This window comes from Anser brachyrhynchus, assembly GCF_964034855.1.
Source record: "Anser brachyrhynchus genome assembly, chromosome: 5".
Taxonomy (NCBI): Eukaryota; Metazoa; Chordata; class Aves; order Anseriformes; family Anatidae; genus Anser; species Anser brachyrhynchus.
The window spans coordinates 27,876,341-27,901,487 of NC_137699.1; the positions used below are offsets into that span (position 1 = coordinate 27,876,341).

The following is a 25,147-nucleotide window of genomic DNA, read 5'->3' on the forward strand; positions in this document are numbered from 1 at the left end:
GACCGACAATAAATGGCTTAATAAAATATCTGCTTTAATAAGACAGAATAAATGGAGGAATATAGGTAGCGAATAAAATTTACATCCCTTCAGATGCTGGGAACCCTGCCTTCATGCAGCATTGGATAAATCCCCAAGTGGATTTCTCCACAGCACACTGCTCATACCTGTCTATGGAGAGAGGTTCCTTCTTTTCGTTCCCTTGAGCTACGTTATTATTTTCATACAAGCAGACAACCATATTCATGAAGGGCGTTCTCATGAGGCCAGGCTGCTGGTGTGATCCCCAGCACCCAGCGGGAGCTGCCTGCAGGCTCCACCAGCGCGAGGAGCAGGCCGAGCTGCCCTGCCCTGCCCTGCCCGAGGGATTTGTGTAGCGTGGCCCAGGCCCGAAGGCCTTGCCGGACAAGCAGCCCAGCTGTCCGCCTGCTCACGTGGCTGCTGTGTGCATCGCTGACTCCTTGAGGTGCGATGGCCTCCTGGTCAGGAAGGGTCACTGCAGTATTAGAAATATTATAAATAGAAGATTTTGTGGCTCTTAATTGCCAGAGGGCATTGCCCAGTTCTTGCTCACAGCTACAAGTTTTGGCATGCTTTCCTTCACACACTAATTCCACCTACTCTCTGTTACTGAAAATACTGTCTGGATGACTCTTCTGACTGTGTAGGCTCTTAATCACTATCCAGCAGTGAAGTGGCAATTGTCTCTACAAGGGAAAGTAGTAGTCCAGAGATAACATATACCACATGCATCATAATCCTCAAAGTAGAACGTGTGGGAGATGATACAACTCTTTGGAAGGGGCAGTATGATATTTTTACTTATTATTGAGATGATGCCTTTATTCTAAACCTAGCTGAACAGATGACTGCAATGTGACTGTAACGTGTCCAGAAAGGGAAGTTTTGCGATTTAAAAAAAAATTTACTTGCATAAACGTTTGCACATAAGAGACTGTATGTTAGAATAATAGTATATAATGCAGGTGGTACACTGTGGAAACAACTCATCATTTCTTATGCTGCTTTTTTTGAAATATATAAATAACTCAGGATTCTTTTAAATGTTACTGTGTGTGTCTTCTTGCATCTTTAAAATAATGAACAAGCACTTCCTAGTCCAGAGGGCTTTCCATGGTCTCACAGCTCTAGAAATGACTCATGTTTTAGCAAGGAGGGTTCTGTTCCTGTGAAGCAGCAGACATTTCATATGTATAAGCTCCACTTAACTGTCTGATTCAAGTGCAGCAGTAACAATGGGAATGCACTCTTTTGGCTAGAACCTGCTGTACCTACAACTGCACTCCCTAAACATTTGTATAATTACTGAGTCTCGCTGCTTATCCATTTGGAAAACTACTCAAAAAATAGAAGAGCATTAATGTATTCTCTCACCATTCTTTTTCAAGGGAAACAGGAGGAGAGAGGCATGATGTACCATTTATGAAAGTATAATGAATAATTGCAGTATCCGTATGTTAATTTTGATGTTTAAAAGAATTGCATTTTCTAGATTGTTATGAAGGTTTGATAAAAATTTCAGTTAAAGTAAGTGAAAGCAATTTTAAAATAAGTTTGAAAAATATTTTCTGAAATACTTAGCTCAAAAAAATTACTTAGAAATATCTGTTAAAATTAGCACAATACAAGTCATTTGAGGCTTAGAACTTAAACATAAGAAAGAACATTTAAGACAATTTAAGGTTTGGTTTGTCTTGTGCTAAGTAGTTAGACTGCATAAATCATCAATTCCTCTTGAAGCACACCCTGTAAGGCCTTCACTTCTCTACTACTCCTCAGTGCTGCAGGTTTTGCTTCTGGCACAGTTCTTGCTTTTGCAACAGGAGCATATGGTACAAATATATTCAGTGCCAGAGCACTTAATTAATTAAGCAGTAATTCATTCAAGAATAAGTGTTTAATGTACCTGTATAGATGACATTCTCAGTGCAAGAGTTTCTCATTCTGATATTAATAGTGTTTGTTTCAAAACTAAGTCACAGAACCAATATTTGTGGATAGAACCATCATGTTTGAAATTCTGGGACTGGAAAGCATTTCTGAATATACCAAGAATTTCTCTGCAAGAGTCAAGAGACTCTATGATCAGTGCAAGCATTTGTAAAGATTGCTCTTCCTGTAGCAGAAAGCATTCCATACTTGTCTCATTCTGATTGTAATGATTAGTATTTCTTATATGATTCTTAAATTTTAGCAAGTGAAGTTTGGAATTTCTCTAAGAGAAAAAGAGAAATGGCAAGTGATTCAGCTTGGAATCATCCTTTCCACTTCTTTTCATGTTTTGATTTGAACTTTGTTCGTGTCCTAGTTAGCCTCTGTGGCCTTGTTAACACTGTGAGTTTAGATTGAGTTAGATTGCTTCCATGAAGCAATTGCTTTATGAAGCTTCTGTTTGCTCCATTCAGCAACTTTTCCAGATGACACAGACTTCTTACAAAGTTATCCTTGTGAGCTGGCTGAGGTGGAGGCATATTTTATAGGTTTATATGTAGATATGTGCATATATGTATAATCCTTGTCATCTGACAAAGTGTTGGCACATCATTCTGTATAGCGCAGTTTTTTTCCCCAAGAAATTAGGACCTTAGAAACAATGGAGATCCCAGTACAAATAATTCTGCAGAGATGCTCTAGGTTGTTTGACATTCTGCATATTATTTTGCCTGAGAGATTTCCAATACCCATAAAGACATGTTTGAACAACCTTAGTATCCTGGCAGATTTTAGCTTCATTTATACCAGCTGCAGAAACAGTTGGAGGATGATTTTGGAATCTCTGTAGGGTTTTTAAGGCTTTTATTACCACCTGACTTCAAGTAATTTTGTTGTTAATATGTATCAAGAAAAAATGAACATCTTTTTTTAAAAAGATCCAAAAGAGAAATGACCAGAAAGTTTCAGCTCTTACGGAAGAAAACAAAAAAGCCATTCCTAGGTGAGTTGTTCTGCATCAATTTTCTCTTGAGTATAATAATCAGTTGAAACCTTTGATTGCAGTGGCATCAGCTAATGCTAAGACACCTCTGCAAGTGGAAGTAGAAGATAGCTCATCAAATTCTATGGTAACAGCTTTCACCCAGTATCATTTGTAATAGCTGTAATCCTTTGGGCTTATAAGAGAGGTTCTGCATACACTGAATCCTGAAAAGGTCTTCCCTTTGAGAGAGTGGCCTTTTTGTTCAGAAAGAAATTGTCTTTAAAATGCCCAGAGGTTCTCTCACTACATTTTAGTCTTTGGATGCTAATGCTCTAGAGTTCAGGAATAAACAATATACTAATCAGCAAGGCAGCCTATTACTAGTTTGTTCTGTTAATCTTCTATTATTCTCTATCTCTGTAAGAAAAAAGCGTGGACTTGTAGGAAAAAGACTTTTTCTGTAATAATCACAGGTATTTATTTTTCATTGCCTTCAACAGCAGTCAGCATGTTGTTTGCATTAAGAACAGTCAATGAATCTCAATTGATTTTTATCCCTTCCCTGTCCCTTTTGAGAATCATTTGCATGATTCCTATGATTACTCTAGTCAAAAGATAATGGAGAAGTGCAGACAATCTGATCAGTTCCAGAATACTCCAGTCTTCTTTCCTCTCTTATATACATCTCTCTAGTCCTTGTTCACATATCCCTATCACAAGGATGTATCCGAGCAGAATGTCCTTACCTTCCTCATATCTGGAAAGATAAAGAACTCTGCTTAGTTTTGGAAGAAGGGTCTTCCTTGCAGATGTTTTGTTGTTTTCTGGAAGCTAAACCTAGCATTGGTTATTAGACCTGGAAAATCATTTACCATCTAAAAATGGTACTCTGTAATTTCTTCCCTTTTCATCTGTGGTAGTAATTATTTTTGAGAAAAATATCTTTGTATACTCACACATAGTGACCTGATTTGTACAAGAATCCTATCTCCATCAAATCACACACAACATTTAGGGTTCTCTACAAATACTTTTTTATTTTACATTACTTGAAAAAGATGAACACAGATGTCTTTTTGTTATGTGGTGAGGCTACGTGATTGCTCTCGGTGATTGAGTACATTTTCACACCCCACAACTCAGAGTTTCCTAAAAGAGCTGATCAGGACACATTAAAAATGTATGATTCAATGGCATTGGAAAACCACTGCATTATAGTCGTTCCTTCTCTCATATTAAGCTCCTAAATTCTAATTTCTTCTGCCCGCATCTATGAAATGCACATCTGGCGACTGTTGCCTCAGCCAGCTGCTGAAGTCTTCTTATGATCTTACAGATCCTTATGGCTGCCATTTTACATACTCTGTACCTTTATAACGGTGGAGTATATTTTCTTCAGTCATCCAAAATTCCTTCTTGAAGTGGTACCAGAGTAGCCAGGCAGTGAGTCCTCCAGTACTCATTCCCAGGTCTTATGCTTCTTTGATTGAATTTTATACTTCACTTTCTTGATTTCACAAGGGCCCTCTATTATTAGTCTCTCTTCACAGGTCTAAGTCTTTGTTTGTTTACTTGTTGCACTGTGGGAATATCCGAAAGTTCAACTGACACCACACAACAGTTGTTCAAATTGTTTTCTGATTCTGTGTGGACTTGTGACTTGGAGTTCCCTCCATGGCCAAAACAAATTCCATTGGATCCCTGGGCAAGCTCAGTGTCTGTGTTGCATGGTGTTTGGACATTTGCCATGAGGCCACCTGGAGTTCTGTCTTTGCTTCCCCCCAGCAGCATGTTAGTGTAACAGCATGCAGGGCTGTCCCAGCCTTCAGCAGAGTGGTGCTGCCGTTGTCTGTGGGAGTCCTCAGACCTTCTCCTGGGTGGTAAAAGGCAAAGGGAACTGTTCAGAGGGCATCATTGCTGGGAATGTACATGCAGACTCAAAGAAGAAAGGTTACCTGTCAGTAACTGGCGTTCTTTGAGAGGTATAGTCTGCATGTACATTAGTCTCCTACCTGCCTTTCCCCTCTTTCTGAATCTCTTTCAGGTTTGATTGTGCATTTAAGAGGAACTGAAGTGGTGGCGGATGCACTCTGCCCTAACTTTCATGCATCAAGCAGGACGAGGGGAGGAGCTAGAACGCACCTCCCAGGACACTCCAAGGCAGGCCACAAGCTCACCCACTCTTAGAATATATGTATGGACTAAATATCTCAAAGTACAGCAGCTATTGGTAGGTAAATTTTCTTTACTGTATTTTCACAGGTAAACAATAGATATTTTTTAAAAACAATTTCATTCATTGACGCTGTGGATGATATGCATGAACAACGCACACGGGGGGAAGTTATACCAGACACTGCATTACGCTGAAGTATTTCCCTGTCTCTGTGAAGTTTTCATCTCTCGTCTTTGTCCTCAGATCCAAATAGTTTAGGTAGTTGAATATTATCACTCTGTTCAATTTGCCATTTCCATTGAGGGCTACAACAAAAAACAGAAATGCATAACTTGGAATATTATTGTAAAAGCAAAAGGTAAACAATATCTTGAACAATTGTATCTAGATGTATGAAGTAACACGGAAGATTGTATTTACTGTTAGAAAATGAAGCTAGAAACTTAAACATAAGAATCAATCATATTTTTGCAAGTAATTCGTCTGAAACTTAATAGTTGCAGAAAAACAAACCTTCCAATTTAAATGTCTTTTTTCCACAGCTGGGTTCCTTGTGTTAATCACAGAACCCTTGTGGAGGTTTTTTAATCCCCTGCACTTACTGCCCATTAAACAGCACAAGTCAATACAGGGTATAACCTGGTTTAAATTGTTGATGTAGATTGTCTCTGCGTGCAAATATGCACATGCAATTTCTGTGAGTGCTTTTTTCAAGTACAGTTTTCTATGAAATTAAGCAAAGCTATCTGAGTGGAGGGCTATTGTGGGAATATGATTCTCACATCTTTGCGTTTGGAGTTCTCTAAGACAGATTGCCTTTGTCTGTCTGACCCTCACTCTTTTATGATTCCTTAGAGTGATTCCTTTTCTTGGCAGCTCAAAGAAACTTGGTTTTCTGCAGCTTTACCATTTCTGTGTCTTTAGTAAGATTACAACCAGCAAAGATCGGTAAAAATTATGAACTCTGTATGTGGATACATGTAGGGAAAATATTGTAAAGAACTCTAGTTATAGGACATTACTTACTTGTTTAATGTCAAGCTTCCTTTTTGAAAACTGGGAACCAAATCAAACAGTCTTAATCTTAGATGAACATGAATGTATGCAAATGGGAAGAAAGTGTGGAAAAAACATATTGCTCTGCAAAATTAATCTGAGGTTTATGGCTCCAAAGCCAACCATTTATATCTTGTGATAACAGGTCTTTGAAGTGCTGCTCTAATAGATTTTGAAGAGAGAAAACTTCTGATTAACTATTATTAGCGAGCAGTTTGGGATTAATTTAGTTGTTTTATGTTTTTTTCCCTTTTCTTTTTATTCCAATTGCTATTTTAGCTTATATTGTTATAGGAATGACCGGAGGAAGGAAAAGTAATACTGGCGAGGAGGCGTTATGTTTCTCTTTTATTTAATTTTTAAGTGGTTTCAAATAGATTCTTAAGAAAGGCACTTGAGTTTTTATAACTACAGTAATACTTACCTTAGAAAATAAACATATTTTAGTGAGAGGTCTTTTACATATGACAGAAATAAGACACATTTAATTTTGGTGCTTTTGCTAGTATATCTTTATTATATAAAGATAAATATGTGTGCATATATGCCCACATACATGTATATATCTGCCAAATTCAAAGTGGACAGGGAAGTTGCTTCATGGAACAGATACGTTTGGAAAATACCTAATTCAGACTCTTCTGACAGCTATAAGTTCCGTTCCCTCCTCAAGGCATCTGAGGAAGACTGTTATGCTGGAGTTGACAGATCCTTTCCAGTGAGAAGCTGTCATTTCAAGAACTCATCATCCACTCTAGGAGGATACCAGTGGTATCAACAGTAGACAGGAACAGATTTTCTTACAGAAGGAAGCAAATAATTCTTATGCTTTGACACATATGTAGATTGATGCCTTGCATATGATCTAGACCGCCTTCTAGATTTTCATTCAATCTGATAAACCATGAAATAAAAGCACAATTTTTCTTATTTGTAGTATGACTAATGTCTCACTGTAGTTAGTTTAAATTAAGTATTTCTCCTTTCTGAAAGCAAAGTACAAAATAAAAGTGCAGTTTTAAATGTCTTCTGGAGTCAACCTTGCATGTGGCCTATACTGTCTTTACCTTTCTCCAGTGAAATAGTTAGATTTATTTTTTTTCCTCACAGTACTGGTCATTAGATGGGCAAACACTTAAGTGCTTGCACGTCTCTTTGCTTTACTTTCCCTAACCCACTTGCTTAGGTGAACTCTGCTGAGCATTGCACTTTGGTGCCAACTTTCCCCCCTCCCCTATTTTAGGAATAATTATCATGAATAGTAGCTTTTAGAAGATGTGAAGTACTTTTTTTAAAAAGGTTACATTACAGGCTGCATAGATATGTTGAACCTTGAATTTTTGATAGGTGCAATTTATTTTAGATGGAAAGTGCCTATAATTAAATTTCCATTTAAAAAAGCAAACCATTTATAGAGTACACTTTTATGACTTTCTTCCTTCAGTTTTGCATTTCAGTAGAATAGTTGCATTTTTATGACTTTCTATTTAACATTAGCTTAGTATTTGGAAAGCAGCATTTAGAAAAACAACAATGTAAAATAACGGTGATGCTGAAAACTGCAAATATATTTGGAGAATTTTCAAAAGGCTACTGTGTTCAGCAAAATCTCAAAAGACAAAAAGCCGTATTTACAGACATCGAGGTACGTACTTGGTTTTCATCCAAGTCTCTGACTACAGTCATTACACTGTGAACACAGTCCTAACATTTCTGTTACTTCATGCCTGTTATTAGTGCGGGAAGGAAAGAAGAGGTGGAGGTACCAGAAAATGTGTAGTATATTTTCCTGGTATTTTAGTATTTCATTTTCTGATATTCTTAAATAATTTTGAGACTCATTATTTGCAAAGCTGTTGCTCCGCACACATGGGTATCTTCATGCCTCTATATTTTAATGAAGCTTTCAAGCAGTAAGAGAAAAGTCGTGAGCATAAGAAATAGAACCTTCACAAGAAATAAGGCCAAAAATATTACATTTATTCCAAGAATAGATGAATATTTCTAAGGCCTTCCCTGTATTTCAAACTGATTGTTGAACTCAGCTCTTTATCTTTCCTACAGTTCCCTTGCTTTATGGATATTTATGGTCTTGTGTGGTCCTTAGTACTTAGTACTTCAATTTTCCCTTTCTAATCAGCGGAGAAGCCGTGGTCAGCTGAATAGAGAAGATTGCAATGCCTAAACAAAAAATATTGATGTTCTTTTAACCCAACTTTTACCTTTTCTTTATTCTTCTGCTTTGTATTTGTGTGTTATAATGTGAATTTCGGATTAATGGGGAGTTACGTATGCTCTCTCATGACATAATATCAGGGTTAACCTTTGGTGAGTTGGAGTCTGGAGTAGTTGAAGCCACATGACCAAGTAAAGGTTGTTATGAGATCCTAGTCTGCTTGCATTTTGAAACATACTGTTCAAGAATAGACAGGGTTTATTTGTAAATATTGAAGTTACATAATTTTACAAAGCTGGTGGTTTTCAGTTCTATGCTAGAGAAATACAGAATTTTCCTATAGGGCCTCTGTAATCCCTATTTGTTTGTTCTGTTCACTTACCTGCAGAGGTTAGAGGATGGTACATTAATGGATTTATGGAGAAAGAAAAAATCACTTTGCTAACCATTGCCATTGTACCATCTTGGACAGTGAGATACTGAAGTTATCTCCACTGAAAGATATATGTCTGGAAGTGGTAAAGCCATTTGTTGTCTGAAATGACAGGTAACATTCGCTTATGTGTGGTGCCACGGGATTGCATCCTGTAGCATTGGGTTTTGGATTTATCTCAGTGTGGTAGTGCTTACATGAGTGTGCAGATGTATATCAGCAGTAAACACAGGATCTCTGCGCTGTGTCACACAGTGTAGGTGTACTTTCCACAAGTTAATGATCTTATTGGCCTTAATAATGTGTGAAAGAATATGAATTCAGTCTGAGAAGGAATGAAGCAAGATTATTATGCACCATTGAAATCAACAGAATAGTCATGAGGAAATTCAGAAAGATCACAAGCAAAGTTTGATGAGCAGTCTTACAACTGAAAAAATTTCAAGTTTAGGCAACACGTAAGTCCAGTGAGTAGTTCCAGCCTGGGAGAGGGAAGGGGTGATTTAAACAAGAGCTCTTTGGAGCAAGGGATGGAAATAAATTGTGTGTTAGGCCTAAGGGTTTCTTGCTTATTTCAATGAAAATCAAATAGGTAGATAGAACAGGGCAGCAGATCTAATTCAAAGCTTAAGGAACAAATGGGCTGAAATTCCGTTTCTTTGCAGCAGTAAAATTTAATTATGCAATGATTCTAGGACTTTGATGAAATCAGGTTAGAAATACAAATGTGTATTTTTGAAGTTAAAATGTGTCTAGAAGAGCAAATTGTAATGACTTAATTTTCTTCTTGTCTGCCTTGTCAGTAGGAAATAACTGATAAAGCATTATTTAGAATATTAAAATACCGTTTTTTGTTTGGTTGTGTTTTTAGGTCTGTTTTCAGAGCCAGATGCTTTATTTTGTATCCATCATCGTAATGCCATTGACTTGAATGGAATGACAATGATTTACATAACCCGTTGACCCAGTCTCATTTTGTCTTGAAAGTTTATCATCAATGAAACAGTAGAAGAAGAGATAGATGCACAAAGATTATTTAATGAAATTTTCTGTTGTTGAAATGTTATATAATCATTTTATTCCTATAGCATCTGTCAAGACAAGTATCAGGTTCCTTGTCTGGAGGAATTCTCATTTGAAGAGACAGCAAATTTAGGTCTGTGCAAAGCCAACAGCAAATATTGCTGGACTGCTAGCAGCTGCAAAGTGAATACTAGTGGCCTTTCTTCCCCAGTTGGTCAGGGTGGTGTTTCCTTTTTTTAGATAGTTAAAATGTAAATGAGAATGTTTTGTGGGATAGAGTTTTGTGGGATAGAGAGAAAGTAAATAAACTGAATATTAGTAGTCAGATACTTCTAAAAGACCAAGGAGGTACACATTCTAAAATGCAATGAAACCCGAACTTTTTGCTTCATAATCAAAGGTCTTTTTACTGAAAGCTTACGTTTCTTTACTATAACTAGAATTTGATAAAAAATATATGTATGTATTATAATGATATCAATTATATGCTCAATTTCTGTGAAGAGTTAAGGTGTGTAATAATTCCTTTAGCTTTTTGTATGCTATCGTGTGACATTTCTTTTTTCCCTTTTAACTAGAGTATTACTGAGATGTAGCAAAATGAGAACAGATGAAGGATTTATTTTCTCTTTAAAACCACTTGGAGTTTGGCAGGTTTTATTTTATCTAAAGATAAATGCTTCATATAAAAAATGTATATATATATATCCTTTTTGTTTTATGCTGACAATTTTTTCTTGATAATGGTTATTTAAAAATACGTATACAATGTCATGCTCTCACTTTGCCAAACAACATTTCTACACTAAACCTCTCTCAAATGCTTTCTGAAATTTGTTGCTGTTGGAAGTCAAGATAAATATGTCTGTAGATGATATAATAGCTCAGAGGAGATGTCACCTGTTTAAAAAACTTTTCTGATGCATATCTGAAACAAAAATTGAAACAAACAATTTTAAGATTAAAAATGCTTTTTACTACTGCAATTTACTTCTTTTTATGTAAGTCAAAATAAAAGTAGGACTTAATAGTTCATTTATGTGTTGGTCTGAGACATTCTGCATGTTCATTTCTCAAGCTTATTTGAAATGTTCATATAACCTGAAATTGGCAGTCAGTTACAGTCTACCTGGGAATAGTGCCATCCTCCAAAGGAAGGTAGTAAAAAGACATAAGTGATTTTAATAAAGACGACATAGCGCAAGAGGGAAGATAGAAGGAATGAGTAAAGGAAGGAGAAATAAAGATAGAACCTTTGGTTTTGCCACTTCTTCAAGTAATCCTTGGATTTTTACATGATGGGTCTTGCAGGCAGGCACAAGTCTATTCTACCTGCAATTTGGAAGAGTGTATATGAGATGTCCTAACTGGACATCTCATATACTGTATGTGATTTATATGACTGTATATGTTTTCTCTTAACTGGAAATTACCTAGCAGTTCTAAGCCTGCAAAACATATGCCTGAGAATTAATCTACATCAGTAATGCTTTTTAAAATATTACGGACAGTTTTATGACCATCAGCAATATTTTAAGGTTTTTTTACTCAGTAAATTGCTTGGATCTATTTTTAAGAGTCAAATAATAAGCTTCTAGTCCACAGTCACCAAAGCATTTCTTTCCACCTCAATATAATAATTCAGAAACATAAATGTGCCCTAACCTTTTTTCAGAGGTGTTTTCTTTGATAGAATTAGTAAGCAATGGGTATGTTTTCTGCAGATAGTTACTCTACTGTGTAATACATGGTTATACTTTGTTTAACCCCTTGCCTAATTTGGAGCTTCAAACGAACATTAGGCTGCTGTGCTTGCTCACAGTAGAGTGAAGGATAAGTGATATAATCACACTGCGACTAAATGTATCTTCTGCTGTTGTTGAATTTTTGTCACAATCTGAAAACTAGTTTAGAATGTCATCTAAAAAAATGAATGCAAATCAAATTTAACATATCTCTAGTATCATGAGTTCTAGAGTACTGGAAGTCATTGAATGTACATGACAAATCTCTTAAGCTTTCTTAATCCGGTTTTGGAATCAGCATATACGGTCCTATTGAGATCTAGGAAATAAATAAAATATGCTAATACTGTAAGGATCAACTTATGGGTTGCTGTATCAGGTGTATTATTACATCTTTCATTAGACAAGCTTACAAATATGTGGTTCTTGCTTTTTTCAGACTGTTAAAAAGTAGAACAAGCACAGAAACCAGAGTTACTGTGAGAATTATCAAACGTATAACCTGAATTAAATGCATACACTTTATTAACGTGTGTTGAAGCATTATATTTATATCTTAGAATCAAAATAAACAGTGATACAAATGAATAGCTATGAATTCTTGATCTCCATTTTAGAACAAGAGATGGAGAACAGAATTTCAGTTTCCATTTCCAAAAATACTGTTGTATTATTCTGCCATAAGTTGGTTATAAATAGTGGTTTAGAGTCTGTGAAAAATGCCATGAGTGATTACACAATTCCCTTGATTTATTATATGTATATCTGTTTATTTTCAAGACATGTCAATTCTTTAGGTGTTTTCTGAGATAACCGTGTCCCATGTATTACTTGTTAGATCTGACAGCATTCATGTTCTCTTTCAGGAGACGCTGATAGATTGGTGCGATGAAAAGGAACTTAATTTGATTTTAACAACTGGAGGAACAGGGTTTGCACCACGAGATGTCACTCCAGAGGTGAGATACTCCTGGAATAAGAAAAACATGCCCTTTGGTGTAGAAATGTATGAATCTTGGGTTGGGGTTTTACTCTTTTTGAAATTTCCTCTGCAACTTTACTTTGGAGTATCTCTGAACAGGTCAGGTGATAAACAACTTGGAAGCAGAAAAAGCAATAGGGAATACAGCACAAGAGAATTACTCTGACTTTGGGTTCTGACCAGAAACAATTTTTGGACTAAAATGTGACATAGTAAAATGGATTTCCTGTCCCAGTGGAAACAGCAACATTCTAACAGCATTTTGGTATAGCTTTCTTTCGCACTGTAGAACGGTACTGCTAAGCAAAAACATGCATTGTCTCTTTTGTTGTGTTCTGCACAAGAAAAGTGGGATGAAAGAGTTCTCTTAATTCTCCCTTGTAGGGTACTACATTGACAACTACTGCTTTATAGGTTAGAACATGGGAAGTAGATAGTAGGGGAGAAAAATTTTGTGCAAAGCTGCTGTTGCTTCACTTCACACTGCACTATCAAAAAAGCTAAACAGGCAGAAATGGAGGTAACCTGCACCAGTAAACGTTGCACAGAAAATTCAGTTACAAACCACTTACCAGGAGCTAAGGTAAGGGGAAAAAAAAATAGTGCAAAGGAAACTTAACCAAATAACTCAACCTCAGGGCCATGAGTTGTAATACGAAATGATGATTGTTATTGTTATTGGAGTACTTGGTACTTTTAGTTCCAAATTAGGTTAATTTGAACTTTTAATATCACATACCTGTTTTTGGTTTGCTAATATTCAACAGAGGACAGAATTAAGACCGAGTGCCTGATGTGTTTATTTCCATAAGTTAACATATTTAGATTTCACTTAAGTGTTCATGTGAGTTTTCGATTGCTTACGCTTTAAGAGTTAATTTAATTATAACATACCTACAATCATTTTTACCTACCAATGTGTTCTGTCAACCATGACTGCATTTTATATTGTTTTCATTAGGAATTTTAAAATGTTTTTAATCTGCTGTATAACATTTGTGTAACTGAACAAAAAATGTAAATAAATGCTCTTGTACATTATTTCTGATCATTTTAGATTGTATACAAGAAACCTTAACTAAAACTTAAGGGTCTATCTGTCAGAAAATGGGAACAATATAAGGTAACTATAGAGTACTAGCTAGTGCAGCTGCATTTACAGGTGATTCATGTTGCTAAAGCAACACAAAAGTGAAAAATGCATTGGGTTAATTGGTCTCGTACTTGCAAAGTAACATAATGATTTAGAGGGCTGTATTCCAGCACTGTGTGAAAGGAAGGCAGAATTTCTGTTTCAGTTTTCCTGATTTATTATCTTAATGCAAAGTCAAACCTAGGCAATAGTCCCAGAGGAAATATTTCAGCCTGTGTCAAAAATTAGCTATAGATTCTCAAGCAGCATTTGGGCCCAGGAATTAAGAAATGAAAACTCGGCACATAAATACCTTGTGTTTTCCTTACGTTGATTCATTGCTGTTACTTGGACTAACTATTTAATATAGGTGGTAATGATTTGTTTGATTAGTTTTGATGTTACAGTGACCCATTTTAAAAATTAACTGTTGTTGAAGTCTCTTTAGCCTATATAATAAAAACACATTGGTACAAAAATCATTAATAAATTGCATGGAAGGACAAATGCATCATTTATAAACATAATCAGTATGTAAGTCTTCAGTTGGTTAGAACGTTTTACCTGTCCAATTATTACTTTACTTAAAAAGAATTTATAAATTTATATAGGATGTTATTTAACTAAATTTTCACTCATTTAATTTGCATTTAATTTACAAGACTAAAATCATGGTGAAGAGACTGAATCCCAATTTTTGTTACAAAGTGGCAATGGTAAGGTTTGTTCTTCAATTCCATATAGGGTTTAGCAGATCATTCAAGCAAATGTCAGAGGGGAAGAAAAATAGTTTGCTAGTATGTGTCATAAGTAAAATATTGTATGTGTTTTGGGTCAAGGAGAGAGAAAACTCAAAATGGAAAAAATCATTATGTCAACATAAAATGTTCAACAACAAACCTTCAGGAAAACTTCATGTAGGAATGGATTGTTGTAGGAAGTTGTTTTTAATATCTTACTTGTATGGCGTTCATACAGCATGGTCTCCTGTCATTACTGAACTGGTAATTAAATGATTTGGTCGTGACATTGTGCTAGTGAGATGTCATCTTTAAAACACGATTTTAAAGCTGGTATTAATTGAATCTAATTTTGGAAGACATTTGAGTGTTCTTCCTGAGAGTAGGGATAGTAGTGCATCAGGTCGTATTTCAGCTGGAATGATTCAGTCCTTAATGTTCCTGCAGTTTCAATTAGAAGACAGTTTTCTGCTTTTTCTTCTGAGAAGAGATATGTAGTCACTATTGTACTGTACAAGATAAAGTTGATTCCTGAAAGTATTTACAGCCCAAATAGTTACGGTTAATTTATTTTTTTATTAATTATTGATTAGATTGAAATTAAGTGGTAGTATAATGTATTTATTTATAAACATTTTTTCAGAAATTTGTAATTAAGTTTCAAAAAAAATTACTCAGTTTCCCCACGCACTTCGCATTTTGAACACTATAACAGAATCATACCAGATTATTGCAGTAGTTTCAGTGATGTGATTTATTTTTTTTTAAATAACAAAATAGATTGCTTGAAGGGTATCTGACTTTGATTAGCTATCTCTGATCCCTGAATTTATTGCATAGGATTAGCGAGTGAATGGGGAGAAGCATTTAAGTTAGGTGTTATATGATTCATGTTTTGAGAAGTGGGGGTCAGTTGAATTAAACAGAGTGAATATCCTTCACATTTTTGCCTACGTAACTTTGAGTGATGAAATGAATGTGGATAGATTAAAAAAAATCAGCCAGTGGATGGCTGAATTTGAAGGAAACTTGTAGAAGTTACAAATGAATGCTGTAATTCTTCATCTACTGTGGCAGTTCATGATAGTTCTCATTTGGACTAAAGCCAAAGTAGAGGCTAGATTTTGTAGATATAGCCACGGTTTTGACCATCTTTATGTTGCCCGTAATTTGAGGGGATAATGTTTTAAGTCCACACTGGAAATGTACAGTCTGCTTGTCGCTGGATAGAGATTGAGGCATTACCTATTGCCCAAGTTAACTTATTTGGGAAAGTTTTATTTTGTATTTCCAGATGCAGATATTTTCCCCTTGGAACTACCACACTGGATTGCTAGACAGTTACAGTTTTTACAGGATGTTAATGAAAATATACATTAATTTTTAAAAACATATTTAAATGATGCAATAAGTTTTTATCAATCAGATTTTCTCTATTGCTGTCAGTCAATACAAGGAGGAAAGGAAAAATCTCATGTATACAGGCACTCTGTGAAGTCTTTTATCTTCCATCTCGATTTGTATATTTATTCTTGTGCAAAATTGTACAAATTGTACATCCAAAAAATTAATTTTCCTACCTCTTAACAGAGTCTTCTGGCTGTTTTCTTATCCCATATCTCTTGTGTGGCTCCGTACAAAACGTACAAAACTAATTTTATGTACTTAGATAATTGAAAAAAGGATCAGCCTATTGTGCCTAGACTGATGCTAGAACTCCTTGAGCTGTTGCTATGTGAATTCACAAATACTTCAACCACACTGCAGATAATTGTCAGCCCTGAAATTTTAAGACTTCAGGAGAAGAGGCGTAGAAGAGCTCTTTGCCATTATGCAAAACCAGGCAGATGTTTTCTCGTAGTCTTCCTTCTATTCCTCTGCTCTGGAAAAATGATGAATGTGCCTTTTAGCTTTTGCTGATTATATTCCTCAATATTTATAGGCTGTTTTTAAATATATTTGGACACATACTTGTTTTCATTTGATTTCACAATATATGCATACCTGTTTATTCTTTCATCAAAGTTCGCAAGTCCATTAAAAAAAAAGTTCTCTGGAACTCCCTCCAACTTGTCAGCATTTTCTCTGATAAAAAGCCTGCTCAGAATGAAGAAAACATTCCAAGCCTAGCCACACAGAAGTCGTATCTAGAGAGAAGAAAGTCTATATTCTGCAGTGATGCAAAGTTTTTATATATTTGAATCAAAATCACAATAGCATTTTTATAATCAATACCAATTGCAAATTTTCTTTTGCCTGGCTTTTCCTAATTCCCTAAGGTATCTTTCACTATTACTGGTTCCTGAGTTTCTCCTTTGAATGTGGTGTGAATTTTTCTTTAAATATTTTAATTGATTTTCCAAATTACAAATTTTCAAATTCCATTTTATTTCTACAGACTGTTTCAATGTCTGTTTCCTTGCATTTCTTTGTCCCAAGTAGTGTTTACAAACTTCCTAATCTATACTGTTTGCAATTTTCATATGTTTTCTTTCTGTTTGTTTACCCTTCAACTTTGTTAATGAAACAAGGTGCTTGTGACAGAGCAGGATGTGTGAAGTCATAGCCATGTTCTCACAGCAACTCATGTGTTCTCCTCAGATTAACTTAAATCCATTGAGACATTTCAAATAACAACTTCCAATTAATATTTGATAACTTAAACTAGGAAGAACATGTAGATATTTTTATCCTCCCTGCTTCAAATAGTGCTTTTCCAGAACAGCAAGATTTCTGGTAGAGTTCCTTTTGGATATGGGAGCACTTCCATTCTTTTTCAAATAGTATTCAACTCTTCTTAGTGCCGTGCCCATTATATCTTAGTGTTGTCACTGGTCACACGAAACTCTTTTTACAACCTGTCTGTCACTTCAGGCTGGCTCCATAATGAGGAGGAATGAAGTCTTCATCTCATATGTGACATCAGTCATTTTATGGTAGGAATACTATGAAATCATACAACCTCTAATTACCCAGGCTGTTCTTTCAGTTTCTCATTCTCAACATTCAGTATGATCTCCAATTTAAAAACCTTTTTCAGCATGTGTTTTTGTAGTCTGTGTTAACACTGCAGTTTTCCGTGTCTCTGAATGGAGATTTCACTCCCTGTTAAGTCTGATTTCTTTGTTAGAACTATTGTATAATGAAGTGTGCTGTGCATGTGTGATGAGTGATCCTGTAACTTGCCATCAGACCTTTTGAGAACTATCATTCTCCATATTTCTTAGGAGATTGTTTCCAGCCTAGCTTGCTCCTAAAGGGTCTGAATTATGAAACCTTGCCAGATGCAACTAGGCAACAAATAGACTTCAATGCAATAGACCACAGTGTGACAGACTTCTGAATTCTGTGTTATGCTGTTGGACTTTTATCAGCAACTCTGTAAGGTATCATTCCCTTTTTTTATTAGACCTCCAGACAGTTCCTAACTTATATGATTAGGTCTTTATTCAGTCTGATTTAATTTTTCAGTATAATCAGTTAAGAATTTGAAACACTCTATTGGGTGTTCCAAAAATCCAAATGCGTCTGTATGCTCTATTCATTTAACCAGTAATTCTATAGTTAGGTTTTAAATCTCAGATTTGGAAGACATTATAACAACAGAACTGCTATACTGAATTGCAGAACACTTTTCACTAAATAACCATTACCAGTGTCTTTGAGAAGCAGCAGTATCCTGATTATTTGCGGTATGCAGCACACTGTCAGCTTACAGACGTACCTGTATCCTGGGAAATTCCAAGCTGATTTAGCTGACTTGTGAAGTGCTGAAAAGTACACTTTCTCTTTTCTTCTGGGAGTTCCTCAGGAAATCTTGGTAATACACCAGCATCACTGAAGAGTCTGGTTGTGCTACCATGAACTGCAGTCACTGCATGGAAACACCTGGGAGCTGTGAGGACAGCTGTAGTGAGAAATGCGTGAGGGAAGGAAGCCAGATCCCATTTCAGCTCTATTTACTCAAATAACAGAAGGTACACGCACACACACACACAAAAAAAAAAAAAAAAAAAAAAAAAGGAGGAAACTTATACAGATACAGAGAAAGCATTCCTAAAGAATGCTAATTTTGATAAATAAAGAGAGCTTTATAAATCGGTATTCTGATTCTATAAATGACAGTTTTGAACGTCTCCTTGTATGTGTATCCAACTGAGATGCAGGATGAAAAGAGTATGTCTCTCAACTTGTTTCTGTCTACATTTCCAGACATAGACAAGTATGAAGATGGTGAATAAAAAAAGGAATAGGAATACAGGGGATACTTTTTTGTCTGTATACAGAATTGATGTGTCTAAATTGGAAAGCTGCATTTTTTTTCTGACATTCCCTTTTTTAAACATTTCAAATATCACACTGGATATAGAAAAAGCTCAAAAAATATGATGGCTAGAAGAGATGCTTTCTGTGAGGGTTATACAACTCAGTCTGTTTAGTTTATCATAAAGAATATCGGGAAGTAACTTAGTTTGTACTGCATTCACTATATTTTCTTTGAGAAATAATGATATAATGTACCAAGGGTTTTGTTAGTCTGCTGAAGAGATGTGTAACAATAGCTGGTGATAAGAAGCTCAAACCACAAAAGTCGAATAAGGAAATCATCATATTGGAAGATTTTTTTGTGTGTTTGGATTGGTTTTGTGTTTTTTGTTTTTTTTTTTAACAGTGAGCAATTAATCACACAAACAAGTTCCTTCCCCAAAAGAGCTGTGTTCTCTGAGTTTCAATCCTGTCAAATCAAAACCAATTGTGGAAGAGATGTCTTATAAAACACAAGTTATATGGGATTCCTTACAGAAGTCATGGATGACACTTAAAGAGTTATCCCATGTGGAAAGTCATACTAGATTCTAACATTATGTTCTGTATGTATTAAATGAGAAGATAATCCAAATCAAGTGGATCCCAAAATTAATGGGTACACAATTGTCTTTAACTGATTTATTAATCTTCTGTCTAAAGCTGTCTGACCATCATATCCTAAAGATAATACCAATAGATTTCCTATCAAATGTTCCAGGATGTTTTTGCCCATTTGAGGATCAACCTTTATTTGCTTTATTTTAGTTTTCCTTAATGCTCTGAAAATAGCAAATAGAAGTTCCATTTTTCTGGCTTTCAGGTATGTATGAAATATTTGCAAGCACTGTTGAAAAAAACAAAACAGTAGTAAAACAGCAGTAAGGGATTTCAGTGCTTCATAGAGAAACAAAGGCACAATAGCAAGCCAGGAAATCTAATTTTTCTCTCTTAATTTTTACAATTGCGTTTTTTATTCCAAGGTAATTTCAAAATGACAGTAGGAAGAAAGTGGATGGACAAATGTTTCATATGCCAGTGATCCCAGATACTTTCAAAAATACATCCAAAAGAACAATACAGTTGTAATTGACTTGTTTTTCAAAAGGAAGGGTTCTTCTCCTATGGGCATTACAGATACATTTAACGATGTCTTCACTGTAATGACCACAGCTCATAGAGATGTGTTCTGTTACTTTAAATTAGCTGGCTTGGCTTCTATTAGCAGTGTAGCTGCCACAGTGTATAGGACTTGCACTCCTTCCTGTAACTGGGAGAGAAAAGAATGCCTGCCATAAGCCTTCTGCATAATGAGATTTCCTATTTGGGATTTTTTTTCCAACTTGGGAATTTCTGCCTTTAGGTATTTCCATTAGAACATCTCTTTGCAACAGGTAACAGGGAACTGAACAAAATTAAATGTCAGGTTAAGGCAAAATAATCTGGAAAACATTGTCAGGCTTGTAATTATGCAATTCTAATCATTAATGTGTAATTTTTTTCTGGTCATGCTTTATTACAAGTAGTTTGGTAGAAGTTTAATATGAAGAAAATTGACAATAATATATGAAAACATGAGGAAGACTTCTGTGTGAAGGCATCTTCAAGAAATGATAACTAGAAGACAAATACTAGTTTGGATTTAAGATGTATCAAAAATAGAGTTAGTTGGTCCTTTTGGCAAAAGTGCACCAGAATACGAAAATGATTCTTTATTAAAATAGTTTGCCATTAAAACTAATGCTTATTGAACAGTAGAGAATTTCTCATTTGCTCTTTGTCTGCTATGCAAGAGCACTTTCAGCCACTAAATAGGAAGAAACTGGAAGAGTCTTGGAAAGTGGATGGTTTCATCTATTATTCTTGGGATTGTAACTGTTCCTTTGCCTGCTTCTGCAGATTCCTACCACATGGATCAATGCAACTTCTTTAGCAAAGTGTTAATTGAAAGTATTTGGAGAGAAAAACACCAAGTCCATATATATTGCCACACTCATGTACGGAAGTCTTATGGACAAGAAAATAATTACTTTTTAACCTTAGTTTGGACCATTCACAGTTATTTCATCTTTTTGTACTTCTTGCATATATTCTTTTTCCCAATTGTTTTGTAGTGTGAATACAAAATGAATAGTGAGGAGCATAACGTACAATATACTACTTAATATTGGTATTTAAACTTTCACTAGATGTAAAAAGTACATTTTTTCTTCCGCGATGGTTCACTGAGATCAGTTTGTCATAGTTCATTTTCATTGAGCCTTGAAAGATCTCCCTTTGGAGAGAAGATGCTAGCAATTTTGTTCTTGATGCGGTTCAGCTAACTCTAGCTGCTGCTGGCCACAAAATCATATGATCTGATAAAACTGCTAGTATGTGCTCTAAGTATCTCGTGCTTTGGAGTATTCATATGTACCCTTGTTCAGTCATTTACAGTGTGCTACTCCTGGCTAGTTTATACCTTTACTAATCATATAACATAAATCTCAGCCTCCCCTGCCTGAATTTCGTGTCCCTCTAAGCACAAATAGTTTTTGATACAGGGAAGTTTGGATATGGAAGAAATTCCTGTTCTGTGACCATAGTTTCTAAAATTGAAATTATATTATCCTCTACTATTCCTGTGCCTTACTCAGCTGAAAGGAAAATGAATGGCTGATACCCAGAGGATCAGTATAAATAATGTTCCATCAACTTAGCCTCTTACTACTGTACTGTATTCCTTAAAAGATTTGTTGCTTATGAATACACAGCAATTTTGTGTGGATACTGTTTCTGTAACCTTTCCAAATCTTAATTCAGCAATGCACAGTAGAACTAATCATTCTTTTGTTGTGTCTAAGGCTCTTCAGTTTGCACAAAAAGGAAGAGTTGGCTTCTTGTTGCATGTTATTGCTTGATCAAAATGGGTGTCATTTTTCAGCATTAGCATAAGAAGTTAATGTACAGGCAGATACATACACACATAGTGTAGACCTTTAAGAGAACAGAAATAGTAAAGTTTGGTTCCTGTTTGGCTTTTAGTGACTAGGAAGATGAATGAAAAGACCCATGACTGAAATGATAGATGAGTTAAATTACTGAATTTAGTTATTGCTGTTTTATCAGTTCTTGCATTCCAGACTTCATTATGTGTTTCTGAAATGGAATAACAGCTAAAATTTCTGTAACATGGTTTAGTTTGTTTAAAAGAACAACCATGTTAAATAACAGAGTGCTTTGTGCATCAAAAGTGTTGGTAAGTGTTGGACTTTTGCAACTCTTGCCATAGAAGGTTATCCCACAAGACTCACAAGACTAATACTGTTCTTTAGTGTGGGTTTATCTAAATCAAATTCAAACACGAGCCTACACTACACTAGTGATGAGTAACAGTTAATGACTTGTTCAGTTTATCTCACAAATGGCCGTCATCGGCTAATGGGTACTCCTGTTCATCTTCACAAGATATTTTGCAGTGGATATGGGAATGAGCTCACAGGACCATCCCCTTTCCCCTCTTATACACCTTGTGCTAGAGGTAAGTGTGGTTTTGGGGAATAAGGGTGGGATGTCATGAGATGAAAGTGAATGTGGGCTTCGTAAATTTTTCGCAAACCTCAGTAAAGGCATGTGTCTGGGGATGGACAAAGATTCAGCTGAATTCTTATTTTTTACCCAAAGAGGTTACCCAGTCCTAAATTGACATGCTTTCCTTGAACTGGGAGTCAGAAATCCCTTTTCTCTTCTGTTTTTCTGCTGCAGAAATTCCCAACATTCCCATTATGTGGGCTCCAGAGAGGGGTAAGCAACATCTTCAATCCCACCCAATCATTTCCAAACTAATTCTTTGCTAGTATTTTTTTGCTTTTTAAATCATCATCAGAAACAGTTTTTAGATACATTTTTCCCATTCATTTGATTTTCTTGTGGATTCTCATATTTTTGTTTTATAGGAAGGTCCCATGACCTCCCCAAGTGCTAGGGTCAGACTCATCTGCTGTTTCCATTTGTGTGCTATTCTGTGGATTTTCATGGTTCGCTCTGATCTAATGATATTACCAGAGGGTGAGCATCTAGATTCTTGGGACTGTTTCACTCATGGTATCTTAAGCTATTGAAAAAGCACTGTCACCCTGCTTCCTTGTCAGTCGGTTAACAGGCTTATGTTTTATCCTTGCTGACAGTTGCGTCTGATTATCCATGGGCGTTGGTCTTCTGCTACCTTGCCTGTCTGGGGACTGCCTGGCATTCACTACTCTCTCTTATTTTCTCTATTGCTGGCTGTGTGGCGTTGTCCTCCCAAAATCTTGGCCCTTTGCCTGACTGTCTGGCATTACCTCTTGACCAGCTAATTGCTCGACAGTGACTACCTCCTGCCCTGTCCATCTGTTGAATGGCACATGTCGCCGCCTTACTGTCCCTTGTATCCGATCACACGTCGGCATCGGCTTTCCACTGCCCCGTCTCCCACTTCAAATGCCTGACATCACCTTCCTGCTGAGTGCATCTGCTGACTTTGCGGAGTTGTTCTTCTGCTGCTTGGCACACCTGCTGTTTGGTACTGCTTTATCGACTTGCTGAATGTCTGGCATTTTCCTCCTGCCTTTTCACCTGCTTCTTGATTATAGTGTCCCCTCGCTGCTCTTTGGGTCTGCTTACTCACTGATACTTGCTCTTTTGCTGTCCTGTCTACTTGCTTTTATGCCTGGCATTTCTATCACGTTGTCCTGCCCACCTGCCTAGATTTTGTTTCTAAATATGCATCAGTCTGAAAACTTAAGAAGAAATGTAAGGAATGGGGAAACAATATTGTCTGGCTCCTTCATGGTCTGATTCAGTTCAACATACCAGCCAAAAAACTGATCTCAGGACCTGCATCCAGTTTTTTCATAGATCTGCTCACTCAAATCCCTCTCCCTTCTTAGGAAAAAAAAAAAAAAGAGAGAAAAAAAAGCAAAAAAGAAAGCTCCTGAATCTTACTTAATCTTTACTTCATCACCTCATTTGATAGGTGTATTACTGTTTAGTAATACTGTGTTAAGTATCTATTACAGTAATAATTCAATACTAAATCAAATCACTAATATTACCTATAGTAATTTTAGCAGAATCCATGGAAGGTAGGTAATAACGGGGAAAAAAAAAAAGAAAAAGAACAAAAAGCAAAAAAACAAACAGTATGTTACTGAGGCTCAGAAAGATTAAGGGCTGAATGTCGAGCTATACCCAATAAACAGTGGATCCAAGGAGCTAAATAATAAATTTTGGATATGTCTTATTTAAAGCACAAGGTTGTAGCTAGTCTAAAAAAAACACTGGATCTGTATGGGATTACCAAACTGCAGCGTGTCCTAGTTGTTTCCTACTCTGCTGAGCTTTCTGTACTGGGAGAATGTTCAGTTGCCAGTTTACAGGAACCTTTTTGTCACTTTTTCACAGATTAAGAACAAAGGCTTGACTACATGTGTAAGGTCCACGGTGAGGGTCCATAAATCAGTGCCAGAGCTTATTGCAGGAAGCAGAATTTCCTGCTTCTTTTCTTTTAATGCCAGTCACTTGCCCTCTGCTTTCCTAGTTCTGCCACAGTTTCTAGCTTATTATGAGTGTGGTTTAAATTACGCTTTTGAATCCAGTACTAACTAGGAACTGGGGTAAATATTCTGTCATAATGAACCCTGTCATCATTTCATCATAAAGTCTTCCTATACTTAAAATAATTATAATATCCTGTTAACTTCACCTTTTAAACTCTCAATAGATTATTATATATTATATATGTGATTATTATGTTGCTGTCTTCTGAGATACCCTAAGTAGACTAACTGATGTCTGACCTTACCCTCAGGTCAGCACTCCCTGACTCAGTAGCCTCTTTCGCTTGTACCAGACTAGCCATGGGATCTGAGAGATACCCTATGAGAGCACAGCTTGCTCCCAACACCGTCTTGCCACCATGGAGAGTAGCTCCCAGTGTGGCAGGCGTTGTTCAAGTAAGAGCCAACAGGAACCTTCTCCCAGCTGTCACATTGACCTCTCGAAATCTGGTAGGCTTCTTTCTGCTGCAAGGGACTTCAGGACACATCTGTCTTTACTCCCTTACAGTGTCCTGGGCTCTTCTGCTGTCCCTCATCTCACTCTTACCAACCCTCCTTTGTTTCTCCAAAGAGATTTTCTTCTCAGCTTAGCAAACTCTTATAGACAGCAGGCTCACAGTCTCTCACTTCCCACCAACTTCACACTGCTGAGGGTTCTGGTTAGAAGAACAGATCTCAGTGGCAGTTCACTTTCTGGAAGCTTTAACTATGTGTGACTTTGTTTTGCTTCTTTCCTAGGCTGTTGTTTGAGAACTGGCAGCAAGTGGGGTCATTAGAAGAGAGGAGGAATATTCACCCTAGCACTGTAGGGCTGCTGGACAGTTCGTGAACTCATTTCTTATCCCAAGAACCATAAGTCATTCTC

The 25,147-nt window shown here is 36.2% G+C and overlaps 1 protein-coding gene across 32 annotated transcripts in view; it reads left to right on the top strand.

Annotated features, from left to right (window-relative positions):
* The window catches only part of GPHN (gephyrin), a 285,375-nt gene that overhangs the window by 130,260 nt on the left and 129,968 nt on the right, over window positions 1-25,147 (top strand). For 19 of the 32 annotated variants that reach the window (XR_013952182.1, XR_013952183.1, XM_080595302.1 and 16 more), the window contains exons 4-5: window positions 12,414-12,506; window positions 22,451-22,489. Coding sequence is in view for 30 of the 32 variants with exons in the window: in XM_080595302.1 (XP_080451428.1) it covers window positions 12,414-12,506; window positions 22,451-22,489 (132 nt within the window). In the remaining 2 variants the exon portion in view is untranslated. The remainder of the gene's footprint in view (window positions 1-12,413; window positions 12,507-22,450; window positions 22,490-25,147) is intronic. The other 13 variants (XM_080595313.1, XM_080595309.1, XM_080595316.1 and 10 more) reach the window with 1 other exon arrangement.